The sequence below is a fragment of the Rhinopithecus bieti genome, unplaced genomic scaffold (genome assembly GCF_001698545.2).
Source record: "Rhinopithecus bieti isolate Rb0 unplaced genomic scaffold, ASM169854v2 scaffold_36553, whole genome shotgun sequence".
Lineage (NCBI taxonomy): Eukaryota > Metazoa > Chordata > Mammalia > Primates > Cercopithecidae > Rhinopithecus > Rhinopithecus bieti.
In genome coordinates, this window is record NW_016815774.1 from 300,556 (window position 1) to 326,744 (window position 26,189).

General features: G+C 46.0%; 1 protein-coding gene across 1 annotated transcript in view; it reads right to left on the bottom strand.

Moving 5' to 3' along the window:
• Positions 1-26,189, bottom strand: part of ANKS1A (ankyrin repeat and sterile alpha motif domain containing 1A) — a 201,371-nt gene that overhangs the window by 39,618 nt on the left and 135,564 nt on the right. The window contains exon 12 of the mRNA XM_017853620.1: positions 757-823. Coding sequence (XP_017709109.1) covers positions 757-823 — 67 coding nt within the window. The remainder of the gene's footprint in view (positions 1-756; positions 824-26,189) is intronic.

Consider the following 26,189-nt stretch of genomic DNA (forward strand, 5'->3'; position numbering starts at 1 on the left):
GCCTGGATGCCCGGGTGCCCGAACCATCCTTGAATGCTTGGGGGAAGAGGTGTGAGACCTGCTCTGAGAGGCACCTTTAAGAGCATCTCACCTGAGAAAGCAACACAGTACAATCCTATTATCAGATAAAACAGCTCAGATGGCCTCCCCATTCCATGTTTCAAACAAAGAAAACAGAAGCTGACCTCACTACTAGGGCTTAGAAAAGAATGACCAAAGTAGCAGTGATACAGTGTAGGAATGGTAAGTGATGAAGTAAACTGAGTCAGGCACAAGGAACTGTGGGAAGAGGAAACAGCACAGTCACCCTCCCAGGCAATTCACATGCATGCTACGAGTCTGAGACCCCTGGTCTAACCCAGTGCTCTGCCACTGTCACAGATGAGACCCTTGAGAGCCACCTCGGAAGATGCAGAGACCAACACTGAGGTGCACTCTGATTTAAGCGCATCTAAGAAAGTCCATAAAATAATGAATAAGTGACGATTGTTGATCTAAAAATTTTTCCTAACAGGCAGCTTAAAATTCATTTTGTACCTTTTCCCCTCCCATAGGTAAAAGGAGTCACGGCTCTAAAAATAACAGCAAGATGGGGCTGTCTAGGTATGGGGGACTGTGAATTACAGGAGCGTGACGTGGTCTGAAGCTGACCTCTCCCACCCGCTGAACATCTGTCTTCTGTGTGAGAGGAACGCCTGAGCCAGAAAGCAGCCAGACCGCTGGGTTCTGTGGGGAAAGGGCTACTTGGTACGGTACCTGAGATCTTCTGCCGTTCCTGAGAAAAGTCAATCCCTTCTCCAATAGAACTCATGATTTTCTCAATCTGAAATGGAAGAAAGAACAAAAGGTAGTCAGGCTTGGGGTAAACGTTGCCAGCTCACCACAGCGCCAATGGGGGCTGACCTCCAGGTCTCTTTCAGATGCTTCCCAGCACCAGCACCAGCCTGCAAAGTATCAGGACTCTCTGCTGCTCAGGTCTAAGACAGGCGTTCTCCGGCCCCAGCCCACAAGGTCTGAAGTACTGCTCTGAAGGGAGTGAGACGGTGACAGTCTGGGCTTATTAGCTGCTAGAAACACCGAAGAGCCTCTCTTTCAAGGCATCTCTATTTCATTCCCCAGCAGTTCTCCCAGACCAGCAGAGACTGGGGAGAGGCCGCAATCACAGGCCAGACCTGACCATTTCATTGCTCACGCTAGCATTTCAATTCCATGGGAGTGGAGACTTTGCCGGCTTTGTTCCTTGCTACCCTGAGTGCCTAGGGTAGTGCCTGGCAAATCATCAGCATTCACCAGATAACTGACACTGTATGACCGCAAGCTCTGGGGAGTGAGGATGATTTCTAGAGCACCTGCACACAGAAACCTATGAGAAGGAAAGGCGAGGCAGGCACTTACGCCCAAACGGAAGGCCTTTTGCTTCTTGGAGGCCAGCAGTCCTGGATGGAGCTCTGCGTTCAGGGGATGAGATGGGGCACAGACACCTGTCCCTCTTCTGGACCATAGCAGAGAAAGCTAGTCTCAAAGCATCCAGTGGCTCTAGCACTGCCCCCAGTATGGACCACCTGTCCCAGCCATCCGGCCTTGGCCACTCTGGACCAGATCCAGGCCCCCTTCCCCAGGAAACCTGGCCAGGGGCAGAACTAGGCAGTGGGGAGCAGCCACCTTCTCTTCTTCCCCTCCTCCTCCTTTTTGGGTTGCAGTGATAATGAGCTCATTTACTGCTCTTTTTTCAAAGAAATGAGAAAGAGGACCTTTTGTACCAGGGCTTGGATGCTTTTTCCTCTAAGTGCAAGTAAGGAGCCTGGGTCAGACAATCGGAAAAACAATTCTCCAGCCAGCCGGCTGGCAGACAAAGCCGTGCATCTGACACCCAGCAGAAGAGCACAGAGCAAGCGCCACCTCTCCTCAGGCAGCTGGGGGTTCGGGAAGGTATCTTCCTCCAGCCACAGAAGTGACTGCTGGCTCAGGCTGTCACCTGACTGCTGTCAACCAGACTGAGCTCAGCAAGGCGGAGGGAAACAAATCTGACCCCTGGAGCAAACTGAGGCTGTCTCTAAGCACTGGCCCCAGCAGCCCAGAGGCACGGGAAGGACACTGTCAGAGCAGGTTGGCTCTGCCCCTTGAAGAAAACGCCTCCCTCCACCCCCATGACTTTCTTTGGCCCTGTTTTAAGTGCTGCCTCCTTCAGCAGGGGCAGCATGATACAAGGGAAACTCCCCAGACCTCCCAAAGCTTCCATTTATTTTTATTTTTATTATTCATTTTTTTTTTTAATAAAGAAGAGGTCTTGTTATGCTGCCCAAGCTGCTCTTGAACTCCTGGACTCAAGTGATCCTCCCACTTTAGCCTCCTGAATAGCTAAGACGACAGGTAGGTGCCACCATGCCTTTTGTTTTTTGAGGCAGGGTCTTGCTCTGTTGCCCAGGCTGGAGTGCAGGCTCACTGCAACCTCGACCTCCTGGGCTCAATTGATCCACCCACCTCAGCCTCCCTAGTAGCTGGGACTACAGGCATGCAACACCACACCTGGCTAATCTTTTGTTATTTTTTTTGCAAAGGCGGGGTTTCGTCATGTTGTCCAGGCTGGTCTCAGATTCTTGGACTCAAGTGCTGCGCACCTTGGCCTCCCAAAGTGCTAGGATTACAGGCATGAGCCACTGTACCTGGCTATTTTTTCTTTTTTGTAGAGATAGGGTCTCACTATGTTGCCCGGGCAGGTTTCAAAATCCTGGGCTCAAGTGATCTTCCTGCCTTGGCCTCCCAAAGTGCTGGGACTACAGGTGTGAGCCACCGTACCTGGCAAGCTTCCATTTAAAATGGATAAAAATGAGGATGATACGGCCTTTGTCCAGGGTTGTGTGGATTAAAAGGTATCATGTACAGAAAGCACCTGGCTGAAGGTCTAGCTCACAGAAAATGCTCAATAAAAGGTTAGTTTGTTTCCACTTCTGCTCTGTTGTCCTGTGAGTGCTCCAGCCCAGTAAAACCTATTTTAAAGTTGTAAAACATTTTACTTACACTTATTTTTTGATACATTCACGATTCAAAATTTAAAAGATACAAAATGTTATTCAGAGAAAAGTCTCCCTTACCCATCTCCCAGTTGCCTCTCCTGCATTCTTCTATTCTACGCACATGCAGAGCTTACCACCACTGTAGACACCAATGAGGGTTGGCATCAAGCATATTTTATTTGCCTTGTCACCCGCTGGGCCTGGCACATGGTAAACAGACAATCTATTGAATGAATCTGTGAATGAACTAAAGTGTAGTTTCCATTTCTTTAGAGTCTACACTGGAAAAGCTGTTCTCCATGGCTGTGCAGCGTGCCGGGGAAGGAAAGGGCTGAAATGGTGGGGTGACTCCAAGGTATCCTTTGAAATAAAGTCATATTATATATTTCATTAGCATCATAATCACTTAACATCCGAAGCCCCAGGTGACCTGTCCAATCAGCATCCCTTGGTGGTACAATTTGTGAAATTTTGCCAAAGGGCCTTTTGGCATCAGAGTGAACAGAGCTGAGCACCCCCGCTGCTTCTCCGCTCCGCTCTTTCCTGCTTGCCCCAGGAGTCACCCACTAGTCAACTGACATAGGCCAGCAGAAGCCCAGGTTTTTAAAATTTTCTTTGTTTTGAGACATGGTCCCACTCTGTCACCCAGGCTGGAGTGCAGTGGCGCAATCATGGCTCCCTGAAACCTTGAACTTCTGGGCTCAGGGGATCCTTCCCACCTCAGCCTCCCAAAGCGCTGGGGGTACAGATGCCTGACCCAGAAGCCCGGGTATCCAGAGAGCTGTTCCAGGCTGCAGACAGGCTGGGAAATGCTAATGGATGCTCTCAGAACGATTTTGCCCAGGCTAGGAAGTTGTTTTATTGTTCCACGAACTGCCGTGGCTAAGTCAAGCTGAGCTGGTTCTAGTTCCGGAAAAACTCAGGGTCCTCGGCACTGGACTCGCAGCCTGTAACCCCGGACTCCTTCCTCAGCAACTGGAACCTGTCTTGGTGGAAGCTCAGGGCCAGGAGGGACATGGCAGCGAAGAGGACCTGTTTGAGCAGAGATTGGCAGGTCCCCGCCCTGGCACCAAAGCAGAGTGTCTGGAGCTGTGGTCTGCCCAAGCCCTCAGCCTGAGCTGTGGAGATGGGGAGGAACCGGAGCTCATCTTTTCTCCTTGCCTCAAACTCACCCTCATGGCCCAGAACCAGCAGAGAGGAAATATGATCATTTTAGTCTAGACAAAGAAGAGCATTCAGACACACAGATATCATTCTGATCTACATACCTCATGCAGTTTAACCTCCTAGGCTTGAGTTAAAAAACTATCTGAATAGACAGCTTTCCCAGAAATGTTCTGCATTTCAGGGGAAGAGACAGGTTAGATGTAATGGAAGAGAACCATTTAGTGTTCTCCTCTTTTTCTGTGGTTTTGGATGAGTGACATTTCTGGAGAGAGATGAGAAATGGCCATGCTTCCTTACTACTGCACTTCACGTGAACTGACTGAAAACTTACACTTGTGTTTGTTAATATAAGGTCTTGAAAGTTATCACCATAATGGACTCTTGTCTTCAAAAAATGCTTGGAAATACTCCATTTTCAGAAAGTTTTCAGGATGACTCTGTTTAGACTATTTTTCCCTGCCAGGGCTGTGTAAAATGTATTCCCCATATGGCTGAAAACAAGAACAAAAACAAACACTGGAGATACTGCTGCTCAGGCCATCTGACATCTGCTTGTTTAGACCACAGGATTCTGGTTGCCCATGGGCTGGTGATGGGAGGTGGAGCTCTGCATGGAGAGGTCTCCATCCCCCATCACCAGGCGGCAGAGCCATGCAGATGACACCCAGCTTTTTAATAAATACTGGGAGTTGAAGGAGGGGGAAGAAAGAGTTGTGATGGGTCTTCTGTATGCCAGGAAGTGTGCTGGGCACAGGCAGACCTCAAGCTTTGGTGCAACTTGGCTCCAAGGCCCGTGGGAAACCTCCCTTTCAGGAGGCGGTACAAGTCACGGCTGTGTGCAGGGCTACCACATGGGGCCAAATATCAGGACAGCAGGAATCAGTCTGGTCAACATGTCTAAAAGTTGGGGCCCATGTAGAGGAGGATGGGAAAGGAATCACTTTCCTTTTACTTTCCTTTGGTGTAAATGGGAGCATGAGAGAAGTTTCTACAGCTGACTTGGCTCCTGACATCAGACATTCCCTCCCAACACCCTTTCTGCTGCCTGGGAGTTGTTGGTGCCTTAGGACCCCCTGGCAGTTGGAAAATACACACGGTCTCCTTAGGCCTGAGCCACGGGGCCGGAGACACCTTCCACCTCGCCTCTTCCACTCAGCACTGATGACCTTATTGGCTCAGAAACACCTTCTGCTTTGCAGGATTACTTCCCTGATTAACTGTTTTATGGTGTGTCCCAGAGACACTAAAGAACCATTGAGGGTAAGAACCCTGCGTCACGCTGTTTTCTTTAGGTCCCACCGTATGCCTTGTACACAGCTAGCACACTGGTGGTGTTCGATGACAAACGTTTGTTAGCTATCGCTAATACACCGGTCACTTTTACGCTAACAGGAAAAGGGGGAAGGCAGCCAACAGTCTCCCTCTGCACCCGTCTGAATTCTCTAACTCCCTTTCCCTCCTCATTTTTACGTTTCTCTGACTCTCTGAGTTGCTGGCACAAGGTTGGCACTCCCCCAAAGCACCTCACACTCCAAAACTTCCAGCTGATCCCTTCTCTGAGCAATCCTGCAGAGCCTTGACTCACAGCCAGCCAAACATTATCCCACTTTTCGTGTGAGGAAACTGAAGCTCTCCTCCATGGACACTCCCAAACTGCCCATAGAGGGCACTGCTCTCACTTTCACAGGTGCCACTGGCAGCCGAGCCTGCTTCCTGCTGCAGGGGGGCAAAGTGGCAGACCCTCTCCTCTGGCCAGAGAGCCTTGCTTGGACAGTGCTCCCCTTCCCAGGAGCAGGGGGCCGAGTGGTTGAGCCATCGCCTCCTCAGCCTCACCAGATGCTCTGTGCCCATCCCATCAGGCGACTGCTGACGTCAAAATCCGTTCCTTAGGCTGTGCAAAGAACTCTAAAGACTGCTGACAGCTGCACTCCCAGGCCCAGAAACCACATAAGAATTCATCACCATCTCTGTCTTCTGCCTCTTAGCAGCAGACAGGCTCTCAGCCTAGAGTGGGCTTTGATTCCACATCTGAAAAAGGGTCACTGGCCAGGGTCTGGGCGATTTTTTTTCCTTCTCCTCCCAGACTGAATTGCGCATGGCCTCAAGAAAGACAAAGACGGATTGAAGTAAATTATTTGTCCTGATTTTCTAACCTTGTCAACTGCTTTTAGGAGAGGGAGGCAGAATGGGCTGGGGGAGGGGAAAGGCGCATGGCAGGGAATGAGTAACTATCTGCCAGCGGGCTCAGGGCTGTCCTTGCCGAGGCGACCAGACATGGCCGCTAACAATGAAGAACTCCTTTTCCACAGAGCGGGCTCGGTCTCCACTTCAGCTGTGTCTCACAGGGCGGCACTCAGGTCGTTACCATGTTCATTGCTGTGTCCCGCTACTTCAATCCCCTTTACATCTTCACCTTCTTTTCCACTCCCCTTTTCTACTAGGCTGAGAGATAACAGAGCTGTTCTGTTTCAAAAGTGCTTTGTCCGTCTTCCGTGACGAAGGCTCCTATTAAAGCCTTTTGTGTTTGCCCCAGGCTAGGCTGGTGGAGAGAGGAAAGCCAGGGAGCTCTGGCTTCCAGAGCACGGTCTCAGGCTCTCACCTCCCACCTGCCCCCTCATTTTTGTCTTTCCTATACCCCTTGGGTTGCTGATATTGGGTCTTGCTCCCTGAAAGCACCTCGCACCCCACAACTACCAGCTGGCCCTTTCCCTGACCCAGAGGTCAGGGCTTAGACCCACATCTGCAACTTGACAGAAAGGAAATACATGGACATGACACGAACATGACCGGGAGGAAATACGTGGCCCTGACTTGACATGACGTGAAGGAAACACACGGAACTAATACTTGCCAAACGACCTTCTCATACCAGAACAGCCTACTGTAAAAGCAATCTTTTACTCAAAGTGCCAAGAAACTGCTGAAAGAATAAAAAAGTTGGGAGGCCTAGATTCCAATTAACTTTATTATTGCTTGCCACATAACTCTGGGTTATATGCCAAGTACTGGCTTTAATAAGTGGGTCAAGAATCTAAAAGATTAATGAGGATTATGTATTTGGGTTCTAGTTCAATGTACACAATCTACTTTTCATCGAGGAGCAGGCTTATCTTTTGGCATGGTGGGGAGGGGTGAGGAGGAAGTACACAAACCTCAGAAAGCCTGCAGTTACCTAAAAACACTGGTTAACCTGCCACTTGGTCCTTCAGGCACCCCCACCAGCCTCCAAGTAACCTTCCCTCGGTCTATTTCTTTCACAATCTGAATGTCATTACGGCACACTGCTAGTCTGGCTATGGATAAAACCAGGCCAAAGAAAACATCCTAAACTTCCACTCAGAATCAGTTTCCTCAGTAGTGTGGCCAGGGAAAGGGGTCTTAGCTCCTCAGATTCTACAGGGGAACACCTGTCTTACAATATCAGGGTGGTCAGATGTAGGATTCTCAGCACCGAATTATATATACTTAAGGTTTAAAAATACATACATATATACTTAATACAAATACACTATCAGGATCCATCAGTTGCCTTGAGATTTCCTGCAGTTTGCCACTCCTAATTACCTCTGAACTTGCGAAACAGGAAGAAGGTGGGTAAATGAAGTTGACAGAGTCCCTAAACTTCTGTTTAAAGCACTAGTTAAAACCTTTCAGATACGACATACGAAAGAGCACGTGCCGCAATGATTCCATTTATATGAAGTTCTAGAATAGGCAAAAGTAACTGAGAATGGAAAACTACCAGAAGAGGCTGGGTGAGGACTGGCTGGCTGGGGAAGGCACTAGGGAACCTTCTGGGAGTGATAGTAATGTTCAGTATCTTGATAGGAATTTGGGTTAGACAAATGTATGTACTGGTCAAAACTTAGGGAATAACAGACTTAATAGATTTCCCTTTGTATAAATTTTACCCCCCTCACCCCCAAATAACTATAAACAAACACCAAACTCCAGTTAATCATATATATGTTAAAGTGTTTGGGGATGAAAGTACTGATGTCTGCAACTTACTTTGAAATGCATCAAAAAATAACATGATTGCTAAGTGCACTGAGGGGTAGACAGATGGATAGATGCAATAAAGCTCGTACAGCAAAATGCTAATTATAGAATCCATGCCCTACGTGGTGGATATACAGGCATTCACTATTCAAGTCTTTCAAGTTTTCCGTAGTTTGAAAAGTCTCATACTGAAATACTGGAAAAATCTTTCAGGATCAGATCTTCTAGAGGATAATAAATTATAAGATTAACACTAGTCTGAGTTTCATTTGTGATGAACTCTGCTCAACATGCTAATAAGCAAAGACATGTCCGAGAGGCGAAGGAAACAAAGAGAAAGGAATGTGGGAAAGCCGATGGCACCATTATTCCCTGTCACAAAGCCTTCTGGGGTAAGGGCTCTCAGCACAGCTTCTGTGTTGTGGTGTGGCTTTCTCTATTTTGGAACCCAGGCTAACCCCAGTCTTGACAGTCTGAAAACTCAATTATCAGTGTTCCCAGGATGAGTAGACCCTGGGAAACTGGCTCACATTAATCAGGGTCAAAAGAAATTGATCCCTACATCTGAGAGTTTCTTTAGCATGGTAAGCAGCACATTAGAATACTTAGCTGGTAGAATATGTTTGTATCCTCTGTCTCCTGAAATCAAATAAAATTACAAAATCAAATACACCTTCAAAATTCGGGAGTATGTGAAAGCTGTGTGAACTACATTGAAGGCTCATTCATCTTTCCTGAAAATAGAATTCATGTGCTCACAGCAAGGTCGACCACCGACCCTGAAAGCACTTTTGTTCAACAATGTGAAAACTCAAGACTTGCAGGGTATTAGGTTCTGTGCTGGGTTCTTTCAGTGGGGTCCTTGCTGCACTAGGCACCAGCTGACTGCCCTCCCGGTGATTCAGTTCCTCCTCACAAGCACCCTGGTGGGGAGCTAGCATTCTTCCCACTTTAAAGAAGAGAAAAGCAAACATGAGAAAATCAAAATAACGTCCATGGGTCACAGCACTAGCCATATGTGGGCATTGCTCAATTCATTATCTACCTAATCCATGGTGTCCAGTTTGTTTCAAGCGTAGCTTTCACTCTATTAAAGCTCAGCGTAGGATTTCAAATGCACTGGATTGAGAACATTGGAAAGGCAGTGTGTAGGGGTGGAAAGAACAAGGACTTATGAATTAAAAACTTGAGTTCAAGTTCTGGTTCTGACACTTAATTAGCTGTGGAACCTTGGATAAGTCATTTAACTTTGTTGACTTTCAATTTCCTCTTCTATAAGGTGAAAAAGAGTCCTCACTCATGGGATCATTGCTTTGGGCAAATGACCTGACTTCTCTTCCTTAAGATTCAGTTTCCTCAAACACAAAATGCACATACCAACAGAGGCCTGCTGTAAAGATCTGACACAATGTACAAGAGGTCTGAGTGCAGCCTTTGCTTTCAAGGCAGGGCTATAATGAGGAGTTAATTTATTATGACACAAGTCTGAGCAAGCTGTGCATTGCCTAAAAGACACAGTTTTGGTGTAATTCATTCATTCCCTGAATGACATCATCCTAAAAGGCAAGGTTCTTGCTGCTGTAAGCACGGATGGTGAGATCTGTTCCTCGTTCAAAGGCAATGCCTGTCTGCCTCTGTTGCTGGGGGATTTTAGTCCCTGCCATTTCCCAGGGCCATAGCAGGAGATACTGCGCCTGCTTCCCTCTGTAACTTGACCAGATGCCAGCCTTCTTTACTCTGGGAAACATCTGTAGTCCTCGTAAAACTACAGATGCCAGGCAAATAGTCCACACCACCCTCCTCCCTTGCACGTTTCAGTTTACAGCGATTAGACAGGGCTTGTACTTGCCATTCACATTCATCTGGTTCCAAAATAAACAAAATTCTATCTAAAAAACAAGTTAATCAAAACCTAGGTTCCTTTGTTTTTTGTTGTTTTGTTTTAAAAGATACACCAGAGGGAAAGGGCTTCCTTCTGGCAGTGAACATTTAGAACATGCTGTGTGAACAATAGCTCACTTCCTGGACACTCAGCTGGAGGCAGCTTCTCCATTCAGGACAAAACGTTTTCTGTGAGGGAGTGACGCCTTTCTACAAGGCAGCTCGAGGGGTGCGAACCAAACAGGAGGATCCAAGACAATCCTGAAGTGAGGAGAGGGAACAGCGTCTCAACTCAGGCCTGCTCCTTCTCATGCAGGCCATGGGTCTGCCTCCAGCCCCTCACCTCAGAGACAGCTGGCTCCCACAGGGCAGGGTCTGCAGGTAGCGAAATGCCTGAGACTGTGGAATCGGCTTTGCCGCTTTCAGCAGCGCTGCTGTGAGCAAGCAACTTGTTCTTCCCACACCTCCGTTTGGTCATCTGTAACAGGGATAACGACACCTACCTGGCAAGCCTGTTATGGACCTCCGCTTAAGCGACCTGCCAGCGAGCTAACTGCACACCACCCTGTCCCTCAGTAAGTGATGCCAGCAGACGGCTATGTCCACACTGGGCAGGCTCGCTCCCGCACACCCATGGTCTTCTGCTTCCACACACTCAGTGTTACCCTTACCAAGAGTCAGCTGGGGTCACTTCCAAAACTGCTTAGGATGGTTGTATTTGTGATGAAAATAGAAAATTTAATTAAACATTACATAAATTATGAAACCAGTGTAAAAGAACCTTTCTGTGACAACCAAGTAAGTACTCTGAAGAGACTTAATAATGAGATCATTTTTTAAAATGTGCTCTTGAATTAAGTGTGGTTGGGGAAGTTGTAAAAAATTCCAAAAGAAGTCTATACTCAGCTTGCTTCACAAATGGTCAAATTCTGGCTTTACTTTTAAGAAGCAAACTGGAAATTTTAGTCAATGGTGTTTTATGGGTGTGGTTCATGTAATAAAAGGAAGGCAGAGAACCCCAAATTAGCAGATCTACATTGGAAGAAAGGGCCCAGCTCCACATCAAAAGGGTACACATTGATCCATTTGGAGTTAAATTGTTTGATTCTTTTGTAAAAATGACTTCCTCCTTTAACAGGGTTTTGTTTTTAACCAAACCAAACAACCCTCATCCCAAGTGGCCATGTAAGAGGCTTCTACTGGAACAATGGCACATGCGGAAAGCCTCTGGAGGAATTGGCAGCAGTGTCTCATAAACAAGATAGTCGCTATGACTGCAGAAACTCTCAAACCACCTTCACCATCCAATAAGTCAACTCCCAGAGACACAGAATCCCTCTCTGGCTGCTTTTTCCTAAAAAGTCTCTCCCCTGCGGGCTGGTAAACCACCCCAGGTGACTCCCGAAATTTTCAGCTCTTCTTTCTTCCTCATTGAGGTTCCTGTTTGAACAATGCCTTATACATTACTGATCACTGCCTCTGTCCAGGGCCAGCTAGCCAGGCCATGATCTCCAGGTTACAGACCACAGGCATTAGCAAGTCATGGGCTCTCATTGTCTGTCAACTCAGGTGACCTCACACAAGTCAAATTTCCGGCTTCTATTCATCTGCATATGGCAAGGGGTGAAAAGAAACTGCCCCCAGCCCACCCAGTTCTCAAGCTGAGCGCACAGAGACAGTTAACTAAGACCCTTCTCCCCAACACGGTCCTCCTATCTACCCTGACAGACCATAAAGCACGGAGGCAAAAGCAGGGTGAATCCTCCAAGTCTCGCAGACATATTCTGAGGCTCAAGGGCATCCAAGGTCATCCGAAAGAAAATGTCTGAGCTAGGAACCAATGCGTGCCCTGCCCCACCCACAACCCCATCACAGACAACAATTAATTATGGAAATGGCAACCTTATGTCCCCCAAATATAACCATGGAGGATATAACGATTAGAAACATTCCACCGGAAGGAAAGGTACATGGAAAATAATTATTTTCGGTTTCCTAAGTAACCCTCACCTGTGAACAGGGATGCTAATGCCTGCTTCCCAGGACGGTGTGGGGAGGATGAGATGACACAGGGAGGGTGGCTGGCACACAACAAGCACTGATGAGCACTGGTGCCCTACCTGTACCCTTTGTGGACTGATTGCATCTAGGGTTTGTGCTTTAGAATTCTTGCAGCAGAGGCAACCTGGCTGTACCGCACTGGTGCAAACCTGCTCACGCATACATAAGGTCCGAGGATGGTTCCCGGTCTTTTGACACATGTGAATGCCTCTTCAGCTTCTTTTGTATTTCCCACTAGTGCTCCTACCAGGTAAAGCACTGGGTGGGCTCAGTCAACACCCAGTGGATAAAACAAAGAGCCTTTAAAAGTGGTTACACCTTAACTGATTTTAGGGAGGGATTTGTGTAGGACATACATCTTTCTTGGATCTGAGATTTTTCCTGAAGAGAAAATGAGAGGGGGGAAATGTGGTGGCTAACCCAGCAAATGTGTGGCATCTTCCCAACTGAAATTCCTCCAACTGCATCCTTACTGCCTTACTGCTAAGTTCCTGTGTCAATATCCTTTTACATCAGCCCCATGCTGACCTCAACAACAAGGAACTGTGTTCTTTCCTCTTTAAAAAAATGAAATGTTTCTTAAATTCCAAAGAACGTATTTTATAGTATGGTAATTTCAACAACAATAATAAATGACCCATTCACATGCCTACTACCTGGTTTAAGAAACAGAAAATGCCCTTCCTGGGATCACTTCCCCCCATTTCTCTGCTCCTCTGAGACCACACCATCCTGAATTAAATGTTATTACCCTCTGGCTTTTCTTTAACCTACCATCTATGTCAGTATCCCTAAACCATATAGGGTTCGGTCTTTTTTTCTTAGCCAAGCGGACAGGAACACAACTTGATGTCCTCAAAGTAGCCCAATAGGTTCTGGAACCAAAGTTCAGATTGGTCACCTCCCTCTGGCTGGCAGGAAAATGGGAGGCCACAGAAGAGCTCAGCATCTGAAGAAAGGGTGGTGCTGGCAGGCAGAGAGCAACAAGCCCTGGCTTCTTGTTGGGCTGGCAGTGTGAGGACTCCTGAGAAAATCCATTCCCTATATGGGCAGCAACATGCAACAGCTGGGGGCTAAATGTCAGGTTAAAGTGTACAACCCCATGGGATTACTAGAAAGAACACAGCCTTTTCAAAACAGGTCAGTGAAGAGTGCCTATTCCAGGAAAGGCCCTGTGGACTTACACTCTTGGGTTTGTTGGCAAGTGAGTCTTACAAGTTGCAATTATGGAGTGTACAAATTTTCTCAGGAAAGACATCAAGAAAAGTGGCATGAAGGGAGAGGAAAGGCAGAAAAGATGGCCATGCAATCTCTCCACTCTGTGGGACCTTTGCAGTGGGAGACCCCCAAGCTGCCCACAATTCAAAGGCCATCTCCAATCTCAGCCTGCAAGAAGATTCCAGAGTGATTACAGCCCACCAGTCTCAGCTGTTTTGTAAGCATTGATTGCTGCCAACAGCTGTTCTCTAGGGGCTTTGTGTGTGTGCTAGGAGGTAGGGCCCTTCAGAAAACAAGTGGAAGCTACAACCTCAAGACAATATCTAGAGAGAAGGCAGTCAGAGGAGCCAAGGAAAGAGATAGTTTATTAATGTTTGACCAAGACCCAGGACAACTATTATTTTTAGTATTTCTCATGACTTTATAACATCCCCATTGTTGGCTATTTATTGGCTATTTTCCATAAGCCTCTCAGTTTCCCATTTTTGTTTTAACATGCAATAAAATCTTAAAAGGGGACTGTGTGCTTATTTCAAACACAGCAAAACTGGGGAGACACTGGAAAACATTATTCCTTCCCCAGAGTTCTGGGATACGAGGGATGAGGGAGGACACAGTGGAGGCAGGCACCTGGAGAGGTGGGCCAATCCCTGAGGTCTATGGGAGAGAAGAAAGGGGTGAAGGGGAAGCCTACTGGGACCCCAAAGAGTCCCTGACTAACGGCCAGAGGGTCCCAGGCTGGGCTTCTAAGCTCCACTGTCAGTCAGGGCATAGGAATCTTATCTTCGAAAATTCTGCCTCTTGTAGAATCAAATGCTTGAGTAATAAGTGAACTGGTGTAGAGAGAGTCTGAGACTGAAGGAAATGATCAGTAAGAGCCTTGTTTTTCTCAAATACTTTTGTGCTCAGGCCATGTGTGTCTGTGTGTAGGCACATACATCAGAATCTCAAATATGCTTCTACACAACTGAAAATAAACAGGATGGCTCTGGTCAAAACTGTGAAGTTCAAAATCTCAAACTCCTCTTTTTTCCTTTGCCCCCAGAAGTGGGAATAAGTGAGAACAGCTGGTACAGGGATCAACAAACTCGGCCCTTGGGCTCTCACCACCAATCAGTGGAAATGGAGGAAAGGAAGACGAGGGTCACAGGAGGCAGGCAGCTGCAGATTCAGCAAGCAGGGCCTCAGACATCATCCACACGAATCTCTCAGTTTTGCAGATGAGAAAACTCAGGCTCGGCGGGGCTAAATAATTTAACCAAGGTAACCAGGCTGGCAATACAGGGCCTAAACCTTTCTTGTTGCCTCTCTGCCAAGATACTCCGCTGATTTTGCAATTGAGGAGACGGCAGAATATGGAGCAGCCCTTGATGAAGATACTTTCTATGGCCTGAATTCTGTTCCCTCACATTTCATATATTGAGGCTCTTACCCCCACTATGAAGGTATCTGGAGATGGGGCCTTTGAAAGGTAATTAGGGTTAGAGGACTTCATGAGGGTAGGGTTTATAAGAAGAGGGAGATATATCTGTTCTGCCATGTGAGAATATAGTGAGAAGGCAGCCGTTTCTAAGCCAGGAAGAGGGTCCTCGTCAGGGGCCATGCTGGCCGGCATCTTCATCTTGGACTTCCCAGCCTCTAGACTTATGAGAAATAAATGTCTGTTGTTTTTTGTTACAGAAGCCTGAGCTGTCCAATATATGACTTAGGCCTCTTGAGGGCTGAGTACTGAAGGAAAAAGACTTGAGAAAAATGACCTTTCACACCCTTCCTTCTCTATAGCCCTGGGCGGAAACACACACTTGCCTCTTTCAGGAGAATGGCTTCTGTGCGGAGCACTGTGCTGTCCCACTTCAACAGGGACACAAGTGGCAGTGACCCCTTAATTTGGTAAGTTTTTGGGCCATTTTCCTTCCTAACTGGGAGAAACAGAAATGTTATAAAGCTGTCAACTTTTTACCAAGGAAAATGACTTTAAAATTAACAGGATGGCCGGGCGCGGTGGCTCAAGCCTGTAATCCCAGCACTTTGGGAGGCCGAGACGGGCGGATCACGAGGTCAGGAGATCGAGACCATCCTGGCTAATACGGTGAAACCCTGTCTCTACTAAAAAATACAAAACTAGCCGGGCGAGGTGGCGGGCGCCTGTAGTCCCAGCTACTCGGGAGGCTGAGGCAGGAGAATGGCGTAAACCCAGGAGGCGGAGCTTGCAGTGAGCTGAGATCCGGCCACTGCACTCCAACTTGGGCGACAGAGCGAGACTCCCTCTCAAAAAAAAAAAAAAAAAAAAAATTAGGATGGACCAGGCATGGTGGCTCATGCCTATAATCCCAGCACTTTGGGAGATCGAGGCAGATGGATCATCTGAGGTCGGGAGTTCAAGACCAGTCTGACCGACACGGAGAAACCACGTCTCTGCTAAAAATACAAAATCAGCCAGGTGTAGTGGCGCAGGCCTGTAATCCAGCTACTCGGGAGGCTGAGACAGGAGAATCGCTTGAACCAAGGAAGCGGAGGTTGCAGTGAGCTGAGATCGCGCCACTGCACTCCAGCCTGGACAACAAGAGCAAAACTCCATCTCAAAAAAAAAAAAAAAAAAGTATGAGGGAGATCTTTGTGGTGAAAGAACAGTTCTACATCGTGATTGTGGTGGTGATCACATGAACTTACACATGATAAAAATGCATATAACTCCCCACCCACCCACACACACACACGTACATGCAAAACTGGTGAAACGTGAATAAGGTGTGTGGATTGTTCCACAGTCAATCTCCTGGTTTTGGTATTATATTAAATAATATAGTACCATGGGCAGAAACTAGGTGAGGGGTACTAAAAAAAGGACCTCTCTGTACTATTTCTACAACTTCCTGTGAATCTATGATTATTTCAAAATAAATTTAATAAAGAAAAACATTTAACAATCAACATGAAAACTATCCCTCTGTTTTATAAAAGAAAGAACAACGGAAGCATAGAAAAAAGAAAAAAGGCCAGGTGCCATGGCTCATGCCTTTAATCCTAGTGCTTTGGGAAGCTGAGGCAGGAGGACCTCTTGAGGCCAGGAGTTCAAGACCAGCCTGGGCAATACAGCGAGACCCTGTCTCTACAAAAAAACAAAAACAAAAACAGCCAGGCATGGTGGTGCATACCTATAGTCCTACCTACTGGGGAGGCTGAGGCAGAAGGATCACTTCAGCCCAGGAATCTGAGGTTATAGTGAGCTGTTGTCACACCACTGCACTCTAGCCTGGGAGACAGAGTGGGACCCTGTCTCTAAAAAAATAAAGTTAAAAAAAGGGAAAGAATGAACACAATCAGAATAAAGGTGGTTGGCAATCAAATACCATCAGCACCATCACAGCACTCTTCACTGTCCTTAACTTTCTCCTTTCATCATGGACCGGTCGAAACTGTATTGAGGACTTTCTCAGTAAGAATGCAGAGTTCCAGTTTCCCCATCTTCACCACTGTGGCACGCAAACAATGTGCCAGCGGACCCACCCACAGGGAGGCCAGGCATAAAGCTCCCTTTCTTACCAGCCTGACTGGCTTCTGACAGTTCTCTCAGCCTAGAGAAAATGGAAAACAACAGTAGGACAAGATGGGGGTGTGGGTTGCAGTTAGAGGAAAGGCACAGGCTGGCAAGAAATTTGAGTTTCTCTTCTGCCTTCTACTCCTCTTACCAGTGCCCAGAACCCTCTGCTTTCCTTTTCTCCTCCCCCAGAGACACAGAGACCTGATGCCACCATCTATGTGCCCCAGGATTTTTCACTCACTCCCTCCTGCCCTGTCCCTGGCCCAGACTCTGAGACCCAGAGTCTATTCTCACAGTGCCCTCTCCCTTCTCTTGCCACCACCCTTGGCAGCTGCTCTCAGCCCCTGAGTGCTTGCCTGCCCATGTCCCCTCCAGAACAGGGACCCCAGGGAAAACCCTTCCTGTGCCAAGAGTGACAGCACTGGTGCGCCTCAAAGACCTGGGGGTGGTGTACACATGAAAGCCTGAGAAGCCCCAGCCCAGGACCACTAATGGGTGGTAAAGTAGACAATATGCATTTGTCATTTCTAAACCCTCCTATCTGCCAGTTTCCAACTGCAAGCACCTGTGACTCTGAGGATTCTCTCAGGCTGCCAGAGCCCTCTAGACCTGTACACTGGGTAGACTGAAAGCGAGAGGGAATTAATGTCCTGTCCCTACTCCCACTAGGTGAGCAGCCCTCATCCAGACTGACTGGAAGTGGTAGATAAATACCCCAGCTCCCTTGATCTAAAGTAAGTTTGAGTCTCCCAGACTTCCGCAGCAGGTCTAAGCCACAGGGCCCAAGGGGTAACTTGCTTGATAACAAATCCTTTATTGGTTTCCTTTCTTTCTCACTCCCCTACTCCCCTACCAGTGCTTCCTGGGATCACCTCCCAAATAAGCTATTTGCATTTAAATCCTGCTTTTGAGATTTTAAAACTCAACCAGAGACAGGTGGTCACAGGGAATCCCAACAATTGGGAAATTTGAGCCAGAATTTCAAATATGAATGAGTATATTTCTGTGAGTGTCTGAAGAATGTACATCTGTGTAATTAGGGAAGTCACCAACAGTAATGGCTCCTAGCAGATACTAAAAGCTATAGGGAAAACTATAAAACTTGATTTGCCCAGGTAATATTCATTATAGTCATTTATATGAACTGCGTTTCATTTGCCTAATTACAACTGGCACAAGAACTACCATGTATATGTTAAATATGTCAGACAAAACTTGCATTACATTTTGTTTGATTGCAAGTGTTATGTAATCCCACGCCTTGTTCTTGCGTGTTCATAACTGGGTGCTCACATGCACAGTCTATTCACGAGTAGAGGGAACACTGTTAGGACCTGGCTCTTAAAGCCTTGGTTCTCAAACCTCAGCGTGCTACCTGAGGAGCCTGTAAAAACATTACCAGGCCCCAGCCCCAGAGTTTCTAATTCAGAAGGTCTGGGGCAGGAGGGAAGAATTTGCATTTCTCTCAAGTTCCCAGGGACGGGTGATGCTGCTGGTCTGCAACTGCCCTTTGAGAACCATTGCTTTAAGACACCACATGAGAGAAAGAAGGAACTACAGAGTTAAACTTGCCACTTAGCAATAGCAACATGAAAGGCTGACCAGTCTGTGTACTGTTTCTACAAAACCGGCGGAATCTTCTAACACCCTAGATCAGTCACTGAACCAAAACCAGATTTGGTATGTGGACAGTTTAAATGAAAAAAACGTTGACGTAACTGTTAAACAAATCTCGAGAGACCTGGGTTTGCTCATTTATTCAACAAGTGGGTATCAAGTACCCAGTGTGCGCCAAAGATGTTGCTGTGCAGCAGAGGTTTGGGCGCTGTCGAAGGTCTCGTGAGACTCTGAGTAGGTCACATCCTTAATGGGCTCAGTTTCCTAACCTGTAACGAGAGAACTCGTACTTACGGAACCTTCTGACTCTGATGTTTTACAATGAAAACCAACGCAGCAACACAACTCAAAGCAAAAATATTCTGCCTTGTCGCCTGGGCAGCATGAAGTCAAACGTGAGTAAGATCCTAGACGCCGATACTAGATGCCCCAACAGGCCAACTGTGACAGGACAGGTGAAGCCCTGGCAGCAGTCCTCAGTCCCAGTTGCTCAGAGTCCAATTCAATTCATGAATGCCCCAATTAAAGGTGCTGCCAAGGTAAGTTAGTACTATGCCCAACACCAACCAAAGAATGTAAAAGCACCCACCATGAAATCCATGTTCATAATTGGTACTCCCCTGATATATTATGACATTTAATCACTCCAACTGCTGAAGGGAAAACTAGAGCCATTCACTAGAATTAAGGATGCTATGATAACCTCCTCAACTGGGGTTTTAAATGAACCTTGTGCTAACAGCTTTCCTGCTCTGAATGTAAAGCAGGAGGCAAGCGGAGAGAGGTGGGGCAGCCACCTGTGAAGGGCAGTCACTGAGGACATTGCTCTGTATTTCCAAGAGGCCTGGTTTTTGAATGAAGCCAACAAGCACTGGTCTGCCACACTCCACAGGGAACCGGCAGGAAACACTCTTGTTTTATTCTGTTTATTCAGTTTATTCAGACAGACAAACTGATATGCAGGGATGACTAATAAATCAGCTGTGGAACTGAGAAGTGAGGCTGATTCCTGACTCACCCAGGCTGGCAACCTCTAAGCAGTTTGCAGCCAGGCTTGAGGTAGAACTCAAAACAAACATCTAGGAGACCCATGTGTCAATGTGACATGAGGGATAAACAGGTGGAAACAGAGGCCAGTAATGGCCATGTCAAGAGGGGTACCCAGGGGATGGGGCACATTTACCCACGTATAAGCTCAACAGCCTCCTCCTGCCAAGCCAACACCCAAAAAAAAAAAAAAAAAAAATGCTTTTACATATAAACAACTAATGTTTTCTTAGTCTTATTTAAGGTATAAATAAAAGTGTATTTTAGAAATTCTTTTTGTTGATCTAAGACATAAAACAGGTAAAACAAAGCCAAACAGTGAAGCACATCATTCAGATGAGCCCCCAGCCCCTACTTCAACCAGACTGCTTCTCTTAAGCCCTTTTTAGATAGAATTCAGAAGCCACTTGACTTCCTTCAAGGAAACTTCCTAAGAGAAGGAATTGTGTCCTTTAACTCTACTCCCTGCACCCATCACCTAGCACCAAGCCTGACACATAATTGGCACCTAGTAAATACCTGCTGATAAAGTGCACGGTCCAGGCCAGCCCGCTCAGCCACTGGCAGTGCAGCTGAGAACAGGGCTCCAGGGAGGCCCGCCAGCGCATTTCTGCCTGTTACTCAGGGCGAGGCCGTTCCCAAGCCAACATCCACCACTTACTCACGGGTAATGAGTCCCACAGGCTATCACCACCAGTGTCAAGAGAGCTGTTTCCCTCACTTGTTGTAAAATATGCCCTTTAAGTTTTTGCATCTGGGTTTTGGCTCAGGATGCCAGGATTCGTGATCAAGGCTGTCCTTAGCCCATCTGTCCTTCTGTGATGTCACAGGGATCAATCATCACTCAGCTCAGGCTTCCTCTCTTCAGCCTCACTTTTGTAGATCTGATTGCCTCTGACCATGCTCACTTCAGATTTATGATGTTTCATTTCCTTTTCTAGCACAACAGTGAAGAAATATAGACACAATTACCTTATTACATAAAATTTAGCAAATGATGCAATGATACTGGCCTGAGTAATACCAAGCCTACAAAGGCTTAAAACTGTTTTTTAATTAATGTTAAGTGAGAGGCACTGTCTAAACTAAAAGGCACAGCCACAAATTTGACAGAGGTACATGGTGCTCCCCAGATGCAGACAGAACTTCCCATAAGCCGGGTCTAGACCTAGGAATCTTGTAATTTCTTGTTTCAGATGCTCTGACTAACGTCAATGAGTGCCCTGCAGGTCCACTTGCTTTCCCCAGTGCCACTTAGGCTGTCCCTGAGAAACAAGGCTGGCTGGGGCTAGTGACTGTGGGAGAGCTGATCCCACACTATTCACTTTCCAAGTCTGTCTCGGGTTTGACTCCAGACAGAGAACAAACATTCAAGAAAAAGAACCAAAACACTTATGGTGATGTCAAAACAGAAAGACACCCACAAAAGCTTATACACAATTTGCAGTGGAACACTGCAATGAAACAAACACACACATGCTGTTCCTTGAAAAGGAGAAAGCAAAACTAAGTGGCAAAATGTACCAAAGTAGCAAACTAATACACCTCTAAGAAATTCATCAGTAGACACACAGATACACCCCTGGTAAAAAGTACACAGCAAACCTAAACCTGCAACATTATGTTCTCATAATGCCACATACAGCAGTTGAAAGCCCGGCAATAGTGGGTGCTGAGGAAATGTTGTTTTGTGGAACCACTGACCAAAGGAACCTGAGTGTTAACACCACTGATGACTTCTAACAAGTACCTTAGTGGAGTTCTCTTCCAGGAACAGGACCCGATCCTGCCGCTGAATAGGCTGCAACATCCAGCCTGCTCAGGTCCACCTGGGGAAGTGAACCCCTTCCAGAGCACAGAGAGACGTTAATGCATCTCTGCACGAGGACCAATAGACTCGTTCTTCATTGAGATCAATCTGTGTTTCCATCCTCGAGGGGCTGGCAGATTTTACATTGAAATCTTTGTCAGCAGTGAAACAAATGCATCCATCACTAAGCTCCTGCCTTAGAAATGGGCAGTTCTTGAGTTGTTGCCCAAGATGAAAAAAGGCCAAAATCTAATTGAACCTACAGGAAGAATTTAGTACAGAGAAACAGCGTTATCTGAACTGGAGCATGGCCAGACCTCTAGGTTAATACCCCAACAGGAGAGACTCATCAAAGACCTTATTTTGGGATCAGCAGTAATATTTTTGATTCTTAAAAAATAGGCCTTGGAAAATTTTTTCTTTAACCAAATGAATTCCACCAGCATCATACATGTCTGAGATGTGAACTCTCTGCTCTACCAAGTGCCTATAAGGCCCGTAATGGCTGTAAGCACATGGACCCAGCTGAGGATTTGTTTAGTTCTGCTTTGCTCTGCTGCAGCAAGTCCTTCTGGAGACCTGTGGGAACATATGGAGCTACCCCAGCAGGAGCTGACATTTTAACAAAAGTATACCATATCTGGTTTAGTTCTTTTCTTCTCTCAATCTAATTTGGAATCATAGGGGCCAAGAACTGTCCAAACTATTTCTGTTCTTGACTTACATATATGATACTTAGAAGCAGAAAGACTGTTAACACCAAAGTGACATTATCAAGGGGGATTCTATTTGCATTCTTTATAAATGTTAATTATGTATGGAGGCAGGACTACTGGGCAGTGAATGAAGTTAGCTTAAAACATGCATTTGACATTTAAATGCCAAATTCATCTCCCCCTTTCCAAACCAGCTTGTTTTAGTGAACTATTTTTACCTTTAAAAAATGGGTGAGGGAGGATTAATTTATTAATTAAGTGAGAAAGTCATAAGACATTCAGTATATATCTCCCAAAATCTGTAAATTTCTGTGCTCACATCTATGAAGCAAATTATTCTGAATATGCTTTAGAATCCCTAAGTTGTGGCATAAAAGGGCTCTACCTTATTACTAAAGAAAGAAAAAGAAAATAAAATTCCAAATTTAAGGGCGAGGTAAAGGAGAAGGGCTTAATTATTGTATCTCCCTCAAAAAGAAGAAAAACAGCTATCTATCTATGCCCAAGTGGAGCAAGTCTTTAGCAATGCACACCTTGAGTTCTTTGGGGGAAAACATGACATTTTAAGGACTCAGGACATCCCACATCCTTCTGAGGCCCTTAATCAAGGCCTTGCATTTCTAAGTACCCATTTGGGGCTGGGGAGCTGGAGGGCTTGTGAAAAAGAACTGTGATTACTACTCTGGAAAGGTCTCTCATCTGACTGGGGAGAAGGGCCACGCACACAAACAAGACTAGCAAACATGTGGTGCCGGCGGAAAGAGCTGCTGGTGGAAAGACCTCTCAAGCTCAAAGTGCAAGGGGGCAGGTTTTACGGCAGTCAGAGACTTGACCCTATCCTCTCCTGAGCCGCATCACTGTTTACTGGGCTACTGAGCTCCTTCAGTCTCCCTAAGCCTGACTACAGAGAGGCCTCAGGCCAGTCCGTCTAATGGGGCCTCACCGCACCTCCCACACTTTGCCCAGTACTCGGCTCTTTTTCTTCAAGAGCACTTATTTTTGTTTGTGGTAATATTTTATTTGTACTTGTTTAATACCTATCTCTCCCTTTAGGGTCTAAGTCCCTCAAAAGCTGCATGTTTGTTTACAATTTCATTTCTGTATGCCCAGCTTAAGCACACAGTAGGCTCTCCCTAAGTGTGGTGAATGAATGACTAAGCCTCTAATTAAGAGTGGAATTTCAACAAAAAGAAATGGAGAAAGTCACCCTAGTAGGGAGAATAGTATAAACCAATGTGCAGGGGAAAACAGTGAGTATAGGAATTAACTGAGCTGGAAAAATAGGGTATGAGATGAAAGAGAAGGCCAGTTACAGAGGCTGGGCCATGGGTTCATTCTCTGGCGAATCATGCACTCCAGGCTAAGGAGTCTGCACTCTGAACCATAGCAATAGGGAAGCAAGGACTTTTTGTTTTGTTTTGTTTTTCCCCCGAGACAGAGTCTCGCTCTGTCGCCCAGGCTGGAGTGCAGAGGCACCATCTCAGCTCACTGCAAGCTCCGCCTCCTGGGTTCACACCATTCTCCTGCCTCAGCCTCCCAAGTAGCTGGGACTACAGGCGTCTGCCACCTCGCCTGGCTAGTTTTTTGTATTTTTTGGTAGAGATGGGGTTTCACCGTGTCAGGCAGGATGGTCTCGATCTCCTAACCTCGTGATCCGCCCGTCTCGGCCTCCCAAAGTGCTGCGATTATAGGCTTGAGCCACCGCGCCCGGCCGCAAGGACGTTTTTAGTCAAGGGAGGATAACACAAAATATTTGAGGAACATGGTAAGGCAGCCACAAGTAAGAGGAGCTAGAGAAGCCCAGAGGCAAGCAGGGAGATACTGAGGTGGGTGGCTGCTGAGGATCCCAGATAGGTGAGTGTGAATGGAGGGGAGAGATTTTGGAAGGAAACCCTGGCAACTGGCACAAAATGGAAAGAGGAGGAAGGGTTCTGGTCAAGAGCACAAGGGGACTTGAGTGACCATTTACAAGGCCTGGCTCAGGGTCATTTAGACAACATAGGCTTTCCTAGGACTCATCTGTCCTATTGGTTTCAAATGAAAAATTGGTACAAAAGCATCTTTACCTGCAAATTAAAGTCATGGTGAGTCATGTAGCTGCTAAAAAATGCCTGAGCAAGTCTCATGGGCCCAGAGCAGGCCATTATGCTGTTAGGTGGAGAGTAGGTAGAGTCACTGTTATGTGATGGGGCACAGGGAAAAGCCGTTATTGATTTTGCCAAAAAAGCCCAACAGGGGAGAGGCTGAGCTGTATCTCCAGGGCAGAAACCACAGGATAAAGCTTTAAAAGGCAACAAGCACCTCCACTCCACAGAACTGCTTTCTGTATGGCCTCCTAACGGAGGTTGTGGTACCTCTGGAAGCATTGTGCACACTGTCTTTGACTTGGGCTCACTGACAGATTGAACCCTTAAGTTTTCAGGAGACTAAGAAGCCCATCAAACCCCTTGATGAAGCATTATCAGGTGGCCTGTGATACGTAAATCTCATCCTAGTGTACCATGCAATGTACATCATATACAAGCATCTGTAACAATGTCATACAATTTCAAGAGGATGTTCACCAAAGGGCCAGGACAGAAGTAGCTTGAAAATAAGCCATCTGAGGTGAGAGAGAAGAAACTGGGGTGCCTGGCAAGGAAACGAGAAGGGTTGAGGGTAGGAGGACATAACTGTAGCTTCAAATATCTGAACAACTATTATGGAGGACTGCGTGCATGACCTACCAAGAAGGTAAAACCAGAATTGATGGGCTGGAAGTCACAGATTTTAGCTGGATATAAGAAAGGATTTTTCATTATTTCATAGACATAATGATGGATGGCAGAGGGGGTTACTTATGGTTTACGAGCAAAAGTTGGAAGATCATTTTTATTTATTTATTGTGTTACTATTATTATTTTTAAACCAGTCAAGTAGAATAGTAAAGAAGATCACTTTTAGACAACACAGAAGTGACTTTGTTCATAAGGGAGCTGGACTACGTGGTAACTAGGATTCCTTCCAAATTCCGAATTTCAGAATTTGTTGGAAATCATTGCCTCACTTTTCAAGTCACAAAAGAAAAAGCTAACAGCCCCCCATCTTAGAGGGCAGTAAAGGGAAGAAATGCTTTGAGTCTTAATATTATAGTAAAAAGGAAACACATGCTTCTCCCAGGAGACGCCTTTCCTATGTTGCTTTCCTTTGTACACAAAGAGAAATATTTTGACTGCAGTTAGAGGGAAAGAGTAAGCTAATGCTGCAATAATTTGGGTTGAAACAAGAAGAAATGAAAAGTAACTGCTAATTAATGCCAAAATAAAGGTTTAGCTCACCTATATTCTAAATATAGTCTTGTGTATTAGAAGATGTAGTTCCAACTGGTTTCCCTCATTTATCAACCCTGACATCGTAGGCAAGTCATTTCAGCTCTCAAAGCTTTAGTTTCCTCACCTAGAAAACTGAATCAAACAGTGGGCTAAATCAAATTATTGCTAAACATCAACAGGATGCCTAGGACGCCTCACAGCAAAATGAATTCCGAAGAAACAAAGATTTACACCTGAAAAATGAAACCATAAAATACTAGGAGGAAATTATGTGTTTGTGTGTGTGTATATATATATAGAAAGTGTAACTATATATATATAAAATATATTTGTAATCAAACAATATATATTTGCATATTACATATAAGTATATATTATATATGTAATTACATAATATATGTATATGTAATAATATATATAATGTAATAATATATATAATGTATACATACAAATAATATACATATATTTATAATCTTAGAGTAAGGAAAGTCTTCTTAAGTGGGATGCAAAATGCAGAAGTTGGCTGGGCGCAGTGGCTCACGCCTGTAATCCCAGCAATTTGGGAGGCCCAGGTGGGTGGATCACCTGAGGTCAGGAGTTTGAGAACAGCCTGGCCAACATGGTGAAACCTTATCTCTACTAAAAATACAAAAATCAGCTGGGTGTGGTGGTATGCGCCTGTAATCCCAATTATTCAGGAGGCTGAGGCAGGAGAATCGCTTGAACCCAGGTGACAGAGGTTGCAGTGAGCCGAGATCGTGCCACTGCACTCCAGCCTGGGTGACAGAGCAAGACTGTCTCAAA